The 12,045-nt window shown below is 45.0% G+C and overlaps 1 protein-coding gene across 1 annotated transcript in view; it reads right to left on the minus strand.

Annotated features, from left to right (window-relative positions):
* LOC121351593 (limbic system associated membrane protein) overlaps window positions 1-10,928 on the minus strand; it is a 298,749-nt gene extending 287,821 nt beyond the window's left edge. The window contains exon 1 of the mRNA XM_041463872.1: window positions 10,612-10,928. Coding sequence (XP_041319806.1) covers window positions 10,612-10,766 — 155 coding nt within the window. The 5' untranslated portion in view covers window positions 10,767-10,928. The remainder of the gene's footprint in view (window positions 1-10,611) is intronic.
* Window positions 10,929-12,045: the final 1,117 nt, after the last annotated feature.

The raw sequence follows: 12,045 nt of genomic DNA on the forward strand, positions 1-12,045 counted from the left end.
ACAGATTGCCTGCAGCACCTTCTGCTCCTGATTATGGATGCCAATCTCAGGTTTCCCTTAAGTGTAAAAGCAGCCAAGATGTGTGGGTTTTTGCCAGAGCTTCAGAGACACAGCCTTACAAAAAGAAGTGCCACAGGAGGTTAATAAAGAGTGACCAGCACCTAGGAACACCCCTGTTACAGCACCGCATATGGCTTTCGTTTTCTGTAACATCTCACGGTTTCATGACAATGGTTGGGGGGCCAAACATGGAGCTGACTCCAAAGTTTCTCCATGGACAAATCTGGCTGAAATGATCCTAACTCGCCAGCTAAAGTCCTTATGCTTCAAGGTTAGAAAGGTCTGGCAATTTGAACACTGAGAATTTTCCCTAACATTGCACAACCATTATCTTTTAAACGCATCTGCCTTCTTTGCCACTTGCAGAAGAAAATCTCAGATCTGCACCCCAGCGCTGATGTGTCACCCCATGTGAGTGTCACGCAAGAGTGTCAAGCTTCCCACCCAAGTAAGAGCTACAACAGAGGGAGACAAAGCCCCCAGTTACCTCCTTCCAAGTTCCAGGAGTAGAATCACAGCACACCAAGCATGCACTGCAGTGTGTTCCTCTGCTGACAGCAGCAAGGTGGCTTTCACACCAGCCTGCAGCCTAAGCTCTTGCCTGTCAATCACTTCATAAATGAATGGGATCTCCTACCACTCTATTTCCAACTTGGATCGCAACTGAAAGCAGGAGAAACACATCACTGGGAGGCAAAAGTCATCCAACTGTATTTGGAAGCGAGGAAGAGCTTTACTGGTGACACAGCCCCATTTCTTACTAGCCCTCCTACACACACCCTTTCTATGAGCTCACAGAACATATATGCACCAGTCATTCTGTGTAGGAAGAGAAATGAATACACTCTGGGGCCAGTCTGAAGGGCTGGAGATGGGACAGAACCTGCCTGAGAAATGTCAGGGGGTTGTGCTATTCAACCAGCACGCCAAAGGCTAAGGGGGCAGCAGATGTGAAAAGGGGGTAGGGAAGGCAGGCTGCAGCAGCCCCCTTCCATCTTCTTCCACCAGCTTAAACCCTCCGCTGTCCTTTGACTCAAGAGGACTGCTAATAAACCTACCTGCACTGAAGGGACAAGCTTGGCCCACTAAATCACAGCCCACACATGTCTCCGCTCATAGGAGGTGGGAGGCTCCACTGCCCCTTCCCCTGTGAAGCCCCAATAAACAAGAGCCTCAGCTGGTGCAGGCTCCCCGCTCTATTGCTGCAGGGATGGAGACTATGGATCATGTTACATCATATTTGGCAGAGAGGGGACAATAATTTTTCAAGGAGTAATCACTCCTGGAATCTCACTTTTCTCCAAGCTCAGAGGACACCCTGGAACAGATGGGGGTTTCCTATCATACCTATAATACCTGCCGCACTCAGTAATTGCTACCTTGCAGTGGTAACATTTTCCTCCCCTCTTGAACATTTTCCAATTCCAACATGCTTATTTGTGCCTGGTCCTCTCTGTCGCATGCTTTCCTTTCTATTCTCTGTCCACATAAGCATTGGGCCTGACCATGGACAAATTTGTGCTGACTCCAGTTGGGAATCAGGGCTGGAGGTGGGAATGAAACTCGCTACAAAGGAGCTGGTGTAAAGGATCAGCTAGGCTTTGTCACCGTGGTTCCTCTCCTCCAAAGGAAAAGGAAGAGATAATGATGTTGGAACATTTTAACCTTTCTTTTTCTGAGCTTGATAGGCTTGGCCTGAGGCACCTTTTTGAGCAAAAACAGGCTGCTGCAAGATTGATTGGTTGGATGCAGAGTTTAAAGGTAATTTTCTCTTGTCACGTGCACATAAATTATTGTGGCTCAAGCTGTGATCAGCTCTACATCTCACTTGTTCGACTGCTTTTATGCCTGGGCTCCTATGAGGGGTTACAAGAACCATGTCCAGTGCTCCCTAAGCAGCATCCAACATAAATATATATCAAGAGCACCACAGGCATACACACAAAATTAGTGTCTTGGTTTAAGGTGAGAAAGGGGCACATGCCTGCAGATCTGTACAGACAGAGATTCCAGCTGCAGAAGTTGCTGCTAGAGCCTTGTTTTGCTCATCTATGGACCTTTTAAAAACATTCTGTCCGTGAACGCCAGGGCAAAGAAAATTCATCCACTCAGATTATTCACAAGGGGGAGAGAAAAGAAGATGCACATGCACACACACACAAAGGAAGCACAGCTGCAGCCAAAGTGAATTCATTTTTAACATTCATGAAAATATTCACAGAACACTTCAGTGCTATTTGCCTAAATTTTGCTGTTTGGAGTAAACACTTGAGCCAGCGCAGGCTGTATGTTCTAGGCGCAGTACTGCATCAGAGATTAGAGGCTCCTGGATCCAAGTCACAAATTCACACCACGTCCCAAGTACATGTGACTCCATCACTTTAAGGCACAGACTCACAATCTGCCACCACATAGTTCCTGACTTTTGATCCTTGCAAAAGGACTTTGCAAGTACCCACAGCCACCGCATTCCCCATCCATCGCAACCTTATGCAACAAAGGCATGTGCGCTCTGCCAAATTTAAACACAAAAGCAGTGCCAAACAGTTACAGCTCTGGCATGCCCCAGGTCTGGCGGAGCAGACGTCTTTCCCCACCTCTACTTCCCCACCCCGCTTCTCAACCAAACCCCTTCACTGGTTTCTTTCCCCGTGTATTCTAAGTAGCTCAGACAAGGGGAAATGCTACAGCACACAAGGGAGACTCAGCTGAAGCCCTGAAGACAAGAGCTGTGTGCGTTGTCTCTTCCTCCTTCATAAATACAGCTGAGATGACGACTGGATAATTGGCTAAGTGCCTGTCAGCTTAATAACAGAGAGAGAGAGACAGAGAGGCAATGGGAGAGATTTGTATTTACTATTCAAAGTCATGGATGCTGCCTGCCAGTGGATTTCAACACGGGTTTTGTTTGAAGAGGAAGGCATGAAAGGTGACTGGATGTGCAGTTCCAAATCATGGTCTCGTGAGAGGGTGGACAACCAGCTTGGGACAGAGAGAGGAAGTAGAGCACTGAGGTAGCTGTCATATAAGGCACTGTGGTTAAAGTATCTGTGGTTTCCTACACTGGAAAAGCATCACCACCACCACCCCTGGTAGGTCCCTGCTCTCACTGATACACTAAGTCATACTGTGTTAGGGCCAGTGGCAGTGGTGCATCTCCAACATGCTCATCCTGCTGACCCTGAGAGGAGAAGATGCAGTGGCACCATGAGTGGCAGCTGCACAGTGGTGGGACCACTCCCCTTTTGTTTTGCAAGCGCACAACACAGAGGTTGGTACTTGTGGGAGGTGGAGCTGGAGCCCTCTTGGCCTTTTCCTTTCCCTCATAAATCTGGTGCTCTTCTAGGAACCCATCTAAGGAGAGCACCTGTGATGAGAAAGCATTCAGACATGTCTGGGTTCTTACAGGACAGTGGGAGGCTGTGTGCAGGAGAGAAGCCTCCCTGCTCTTTCAAAGTTTTCACTACTTCCCTCTGAAATGCAAATTGGCGGGCGTGGTTCAGCTTGCTACTGGAAAGGGACAGTATTGGCCAGATCTACAGAGGTGTCAATCACTGAGCCTCAGAAGAGGAAGATGCTATATTCTCTTGCTGTATACTTGCTTTTTTCCCTTAACAGCTGTAGCAGCTGAAACACACTGAAACAAAAGGACACTTCCAACATTAGTGAGGATTACTGAGGTGCAGGAGATGGAAAAAGCCACTCTTCCACTACAAGTAAGGAGACCCTTATCCTGGCCATCTGGCAGTGCCGCCTCTCAGCTGCAAGTATATGAACATTACAAAGTATATGAACATTTGTCCAACTGCACACAAGAAAACACTTTCCACTTTTAAATGGGAGCAAACATAGGGAAACACACCCTTGCACACAGGCACACAAAAGCACACGTCTCCCAAATTTCATACAGATGTGCTATTGCAAAGTATCTGTTGAATGCCAGCCCAGTGTGAGTGGGCTCATTTCCATCAAGTTATTTGGGACTGAGGAAGCCCAGCCCCAGTGAAATCAATAGAGCTGCAGTAGTGCTATTTCTCCTCTCTTTGCACAGGGCTGAGCACAGTGGGGGAACTCTAGGACCACAGCCGGCCTCTCCCACACAACTAAGTTGCTCCTAATAAAAATCTGCAGAAATATATCAGCACAGAGGAGACTGGCGGTTCAGATTACTTTGAAATAGCTGTTTTCTAGGCAGAGGTGAAACTCATCATTATTAGTTCCCATTACTTACCATAAAACCAAGCACATTAGATGTGCTCGAAGCCTGAAGCAAATGCTTTGGTGTCAGATTCAGCTGAAAATCACATTCGTTTTTTCTTCAGCAAGAGAACAGTAAAAGAAAACTCAGTAAATTCCTGACTTCACCTTTGTGCCCTCCATTGCACCTACTCCAGCAGAGCACAAGTTCACACAAACCAGAGTGAATTTTGATGGACAACAAAACTAGGTAACTTCAATGAAAATGGCTATATTCAGCCTCACAGTGAGCCTGTTGAAGCCCTGCCACTGCATCAGCAGCAAGCTGTGGCCCTGCAGATCTGTCAGAATCAGATGCCTGTGAGTCTGGATATAAAGGGCAGGTATGTGTAACATATATTTTGAAAACTTATAGTTATGAGATGGCAAATTCCAGTAACTATGAGCTATTTTAAGAACAGGTCTTTCCTTGTGACCTGCTGGGGAGAGGAGTGGAAGAGATATCGACTCCAAGACACTTCAGGTAACATGTAGTACTATATAAATTATAATGCCAACTAAGTAGGAAAACATATGGTACTTAGTTGCAAACTGAAGTGTGTGTGCAGACTCAGGGGAGGAGGTTAAAGCCATGCAGTTCAACACTGTCTTTCCATCTTTCTGAATGCAAAATATACGTACAGTGTTATCAAACATGCATCATTTCACCAAAGAAAGCCTTTCCTTTTCTAATTTCCATTCCACTTTTCCGTGTGGTAGGTTAGTCCCACCCTGCAGAAAGGACATTCTCACAAAGGGCCCCCTTACCTCTGGGTACACCATATAAAAATAATGCGTGTGTATAAGGAAAGAGGATGATTGCCAGCCTTTGACCATACACATATTGCAACTTCCTTTATCATATGTATATACACACACTCACATATCTATGGATGCATGTGTGCCTTCATATAATGGCACCATCTGCTGCCAGAGCTGTAAGTTTTGCAACATCATCTGTTACTACAGTTATACATTTTTATTTTTCATTTGGAGGAAAGAATCAGCAGAGTTTTCACAGATCTCGGCTTACCCTGTCTTGACACATGGACCCTGGAATGATAATGAAGGCTTCGTACGGACCAGAGAGAGAGGAAAGCACTTGGGACTTTTAGTCAACACCAGTGTGGATGAGGATGTACTAGGGAATCCTCATTTGTCACATTTGCTGGGCTGTAGTGTGGCTGAGCCAAAAGGCAACCCAAGCTAATGGAGAGGTCACTAAGGCTGGGTGTGCCTGAGCCCTGTGAGCAACCCTGGGCGAGTCCCCTGACCTCCTGCCCACCGCCAGCCTGGGTCCATCCCAGCTAATAGCCTGCCTGCCCTGCAGAGGAGGGGATCTCTCTGCTCATGTGGCACTTAATACAAAGGGTGGCTCAAGTTAGTCGTGGCCTCTAAGTGCCACAACAATACCACTAATAATCAAGGTTACAATTTTACTGCCAAGACTGTATTATTATGTGGCATTATATGTTTGAACATGCCTATTCTCATTTCTAGCAAAGGGCTCAGCTCAGTGCTCCCTGTTATAAATCACATGCTAATTGTAAATGTAATCTGAACAGCTTTTACTTTTCTTTTCAAATGACAGTATAGGGCATAAACTTTGTTGTGATGTTGTGCTGCTATTTTGCCTGAGGTGCTTTTGTCCTCTAGCACAGCTCCACATGTAACATATCAGCAAAATACTGGGAGGCCAAGAGCAGAGTTTGCATAAATTGCTTATATTGCAGGATTACGCCAACAGCACTGTCATTACTGCTGGTAATTTGATTCTAGCCCATCCTTTGAAACATGCAACTTGAAGAAACTAAGTACCCGTTAGGATGGATGTTCCTAAATGTGCTATCAGCCTGAAACTTTACATTATTTTAAAATACCTGGTAAAAATGAAAAATGCACACTCAGTCAAACATTGGTTTTTATCTGCACATCAGCATCAGATTGTTTTAATTCTTGATGAAAAGTCAATGCTTGGAAAAACTCAAGAGCAACGAGCCAAATTCTGGCCTTGGCGAGATCCCAGTTCTCCAAAGGCTGAACATCATCTGAGCAGTGCTCAGAAGCTTATGCCCTGTATGAGTCACTTGTACCTCTTTATTAGCAGTCCCTGGGAATCTGCCCCAAAGACAAATGGAATATTTCTGGCTCTGCCCTTGGGCTTTAGTGGGATTTGTACTGGTATAACAGAACAGATTGGAATGGAGATGTGACCCATTTTGGTTCCAGCTGGTGATGAGCTCCATTTCAGGAGTTTTTAAAGGCTAAATCTTCACTTGTGCCAGAACTTCCAAAATCCCTGGGCAACCTGCAAGTCCTGTTGACACCCTCAGATGAGCTCTTTGAAGGCACTTGGAGGTGAGCTGCTGTGGTGGTTCTGAGGCAGCTGATCTTTCCCCAACATGCTGTACAGGCACCTGATCCCATAGCATGGACTCCCCACTGCCATTTTGCCTTTAAACTATCCAGAGGGCCAAACACAACACAGAAACACAGTTCCCTTCCTTCCCAGCTGGCAGCAGCTGCCCTTCACTACTGCACATGTCCCAGCTTAGCGAACATCCTTGTGTTCCACATCCCCTCCCTACGCTGAACGTGTGTTACAGAGCACGGGGTACCCATCTTTGCTCACCCAAAATGTGCACAGCAAATGAGGAGGGAAGGGATGCTGAAGGCAGGCAAACAGCAAGAAGATTTGGGGTTGGGGCCCATTTTCCTTTTCCTATTTTAATTAGTTTGGGGAGTATGTTGTGCATTTCTTGTTTGGATATTATTTTCTTCTTTTCCTAACACCAAGCAGGAAAGTTGCATACAAAACCTGACAACCTCATGATTGTAACCTTGAAAGCAAGACTTCGGCAGGAACTGTAGCCAAAGTTCCCTTTCAATACTCAAAATAAGATTCAGTGTCCTCCTTCACTTGCTGAAGACAGTTAAAAAATGAAAATTTAGTAAGTCTGACAGGCTCACCAATGTACAGTGTCATCTTTCAAACATCCTATTCTCTTTTCTTGGTTGCAGCTGGACAAACACCAGCAACTTTACTCAGCCCTTCTCACCTGTTGCAGCTCTCAGAGCCCTCCTCCCTTTTCTGCCTTGCTCTAAGGAGCAGACAATTACCCTTTTCCCTGCGGACAGCCTATAATGAGCTATTTTTATTCTCTCTGCAGTTCCCTAACTTCCCCATGCCAAATACTCACTAAGAGTCATCAACCTTCAGCAAGGCCGACACATGAATCAAATCTGCTGCCAGGTCATTTAGGAGATGAGCCAGTTTAGAGTTAGGGACATTTTTTAATAGTCCCAGACTGAGGAAATATTTTAAATGCTACAGCTTTAAAAAGTCATCTCCAAACTTTTCAGAATAATTCTATTCTGAGTAACAAACTGCAGATGAAGCTTCAGAGGACTGGCTTCCTTTAGGAACATTAGGGCTTATAATAAACTATTTTTCTCCACTTCATAGATCAGCCCACCCACCCATTCTTCCACCTACAAGTGTAACCCTATATACAAATGTATAAGGCCCCAAGAGGAAGACTCATTTAGACTATCCTGTCCTTGGTGATTTGCTGAATGATTTGCATCACAATTTACGGGAACAAAATGTTTTTAGTTATCTTATCACTATGTATACCGCTTTTATTTCTCTCCAACTGCTTATCACTTTTTCTCCCTCCTACATTTTCATTTCCCTTCAAGCTACAGGAGCTACTGGGCACTGGTAAACTGATGCTGCACAATCCCTCTGAAGCAGATGTTTAGCAAAGATAGGTGATATGATCCATGCATAGAAAACTCTTACCTATCTCTCTGTGGACATAAAGTTCTGCTTTGAACACAGTTACTATAGATCATCTAATGGAATTTTTATTTTTTCCCATCTAGCTCTTTTCCTTCTGTTGTCATAGTGGATCTATAGACAGGGAGAGTGAGGTACTGGGAGTTTTTCAAAACAAGGCTGTCTTAAAGTGAGTTATGTTTTGGAGAGTTGACAAAACAGTGAGGGGGAAGCTAGCAAACAAATATTTGCTTCAAAACTGAGGACATGAAATGTTATCCTGCAGGACCTAAAGTCCATGGGACATAGGGAAATCTCACACCTTCCAGCTTCATGTGGCAGTCTGTCTCCCAGTACAGCCTGGTTTCTGCTTCTTGTGTGAAGGAGGAACTGAAATATCCCAGAAACCTGGGTCTGGTCCCAGGGAAAGGGAAAGGAGACAGCTGCCCTTCCTAGGAAACGTGAAAAGCATATAGCTGGCCAGATTTGCTTAAAGAGCTTAGGAAGGCAACTGAAGGAAAAAGGTACAGCCTGTGCACTGGCCACAGTCACTTCTGACAGAAATGCAGCCTGCCAGGAACACAGTATTGCCCGGGGCAAGCATTTACGTGGCCGGGTTGTGTGCTGCTCCTGCAGACTGTGTCACTTGGCACACATCTGGCTGACACAGCTGGATCACTTCACTCAGGTGTTTTATTTTAGTGCCTGACATAACACTGGCAAGCCACACGCAATCACTGAAACCACTCTCCCATGCAGCCCCGTGGAGCTTGCTCATGAAGGAACGCTTTACACGCAGCACTTGCAGGCACCATCTCCACCATCCGCTTAGCCCTCTCAGCTGCAAATGCAGCTTTAGCACACAGCATCTAGATAAACTGAAAAGCTCCAAGGTTAAGTGGGAAATAGAAATCTAGTGACCCCTGTCTGGGCAAGTGAGCTTAATGACTTGTCTGCTGCTGCATGTACCAAACATGCTGGCAAACATCTGTCTGAGCAGCCCCTCCAAAATAAATGATTGATGGAAGCGATTTGCCTTTAAAAATGGGATAAGTCAGCCAGGAGTCCTGCTAGAAAAGGGTTAATGGGATATATGAATTGGTAGTGAGTGGAAGAGAGAGTAGAGAGGCTGGAGTCAGAGGCAACACCCCTTGTTAGGTGTTTACCATGTCGAATCTAAACAGCTTCCACTGCATATGCAAGGCAGATGAATTACTCTGTAAATCCTATTACTCTGTGTGGATAAATCTTACATTCAGGTTAACAAGTCTGGAGAGCTGGGGAATGGAAGCTGCTGAATGGATATTCCAGGATCAAAACAACCGAGGACATGGGAGGCGACCGAAGTGATATGCGTACACACACACACACACATCCCTCTTCCAGCATCCTTCTTCCCTCTATCATTAAATGGGAGGGATGCAGGACACAGGGGATCGCGTAGCAGAGTGTTTGGTGACATCCAGCAGGATTTATTTCACAGAAAGAGAAAGAAAACTTTGCTGCTGCTGTTAGCTTTACTAGGGGATTGCTCCCTTGACGCTTCAGGGTTTGTGCACTATCAGCTCCTCACACAGACCACAGACTTATTTTAAATTACACCCAGTAGTTTTACAGCCATAATACACAGTGTGCACACTCACACACAATGAATTTTCCTTCAGTAGGGGAGTTACTGCAGGTAAGTTGAGCAAGGCAGAATTTGAAAAAAAAAACCTACGGGAAAAAGACTACCACAGTTCAGCTATTTGGGACGCTCCTAACTGAAAGCCCAAGTAGTGTCAGAAGTACCTTTGGAAAACCTGCACAATGAAAGCAGAAATACAACACTCAATACTGCCAGTAAGCAAGGTTTCGTGTGCAAAGACATCCTCATCACAACCAGGCACACAGGCACAGCATACACCCATTTATTTAGCCCTGCAAAAAAACCCAACCCACAAATATACAATCTTTGTAAATTGTGGCAGTCAGAGCTGCTACACCATTTTTTCACCAGCCTTCTCAACTATTGTATCCATCTTCCCTCCCCACAGGGCAGAAAAATAAAAAAATTAAAGGACACGAGTTTCCCAAAAGAACTTGCCTGAGAGTTCTGGCAGCACCAGGGATAAAGTTTTTGCATATGTACAAAAAGAAGCATGGGAAGATCAATGGAACATCTGGCAAGCACAGCTGGATCCCTTTTCGATTCCTCTATTGATACTGCAGGGCTGGTGGAAAGTGTACACTCACAAGAGCTAGCTAACACAAGCAGATCTTTCCCCACTGAAATTCTTTCGATCCAGGGCACTACACAGAGGATAGTGTGGCAAGAAGTGTTCAAAAGCTTGGCAATTTTTTCATATTAAAGCACAAACACACATGCAGAGCCTGTTTGTAGCAGCTGCTGCTACTGCAGTTTGAGAGGTAAAATAGCACACAATCTCACAGAGACTTATACACACAAATCTGTATCACGTCACACGTACACGTTGCATACATGGCAATATAGATGCACACACAGAAGAGGAAAAGTTGGCAAAATGCCCTACCTGAGGATGGCTGTGTCCCCTTGCCTCACGGTGATGTTATCGGTACCTCGGGTAAAATCCACGCTGCGGACTGGCAGCCCTGTAGGGAGAAGGCAAAGCAATCTCAGTAGGACCAGCGGTAATTGTTTCCGATCAGGCTGAGCCCTTGCTACCATGGCTGGTCTCGTCGAGTTTCACTGTCAGTACTTGTCTCTTTCTCTGCCTGTGTATGTGGACAGATAGACGCAGAAAGAAAAACAATAATAATAATGTACAACTCTCGCTCTGATCGACAGTCCAAGAAAGGGGAGGTGATTTCACAGTCCTTCTCAGCTGCCACTTTCTCCTGCTCTTTTCAGTCTCTTGCTGGCTTCTTTCCCTTCCTTGCCTTTTTTTAAGGCTTTCCAAAAAAAAAAGAAACAATAATAATAATGTACAACTCTCGCTCTGATCGACAGTCCAAGAAAGGGGAGGTGATTTCACAGTCCTTCTCAGCTGCCACTTTCTCCTGCTCTTTTCAGTCTCTTGCTGGCTTCTTTCCCTTCCTTGCCTTTTTTTAAGGCTTTCCAAAAAAAAAAGGAAAAAAAAAAAAAAGAAAAAAGAAAAAAAAAAAAAAAGTTGAGCAAGGCAGAATTTGAAAAAAAAAACCTACGGGAAAAAGACTACCACAGTTCAGCTATTTGGGACGCTCCTAACTGAAAGCCCAAGTAGTGTCAGAAGTACCTTTGGAAAACCTGCACAATGAAAGCAGAAATACAACACTCAATACTGCCAGTAAGCAAGGTTTCGTGTGCAAAGACATCCTCATCACAACCAGGCACACAGGCACAGCATACACCCATTTATTTAGCCCTGCAAAAAAACCCAACCCACAAATATACAATCTTTGTAAATTGTGGCAGTCAGAGCTGCTACACCATTTTTTCACCAGCCTTCTCAACTATTGTATCCATCTTCCCTCCCCACAGGGCAGAAAAATAAAAAAATTAAAGGACACGAGTTTCCCAAAAGAACTTGCCTGAGAGTTCTGGCAGCACCAGGGATAAAGTTTTTGCATATGTACAAAAAGAAGCATGGGAAGATCAATGGAACATCTGGCAAGCACAGCTGGATCCCTTTTCGATTCCTCTATTGATACTGCAGGGCTGGTGGAAAGTGTACACTCACAAGAGCTAGCTAACACAAGCAGATCTTTCCCCACTGAAATTCTTTCGATCCAGGGCACTACACAGAGGATAGTGTGGCAAGAAGTGTTCAAAAGCTTGGCAATTTTTTCATATTAAAGCACAAACACACATGCAGAGCCTGTTTGTAGCAGCTGCTGCTACTGCAGTTTGAGAGGTAAAATAGCACACAATCTCACAGAGACTTATACACACAAATCTGTATCACGTCACACGTACACGTTGCATACATGGCAATATAGATGCACACACAGAAGAGGAAAAGTTGGCA

The sequence above is a fragment of the Pyrgilauda ruficollis genome, unplaced genomic scaffold, assembly GCF_017590135.1.
Source record: "Pyrgilauda ruficollis isolate IOZ18807 unplaced genomic scaffold, ASM1759013v1 scaffold17, whole genome shotgun sequence".
Classification (NCBI taxonomy): domain Eukaryota; kingdom Metazoa; phylum Chordata; class Aves; order Passeriformes; family Passeridae; genus Pyrgilauda; species Pyrgilauda ruficollis.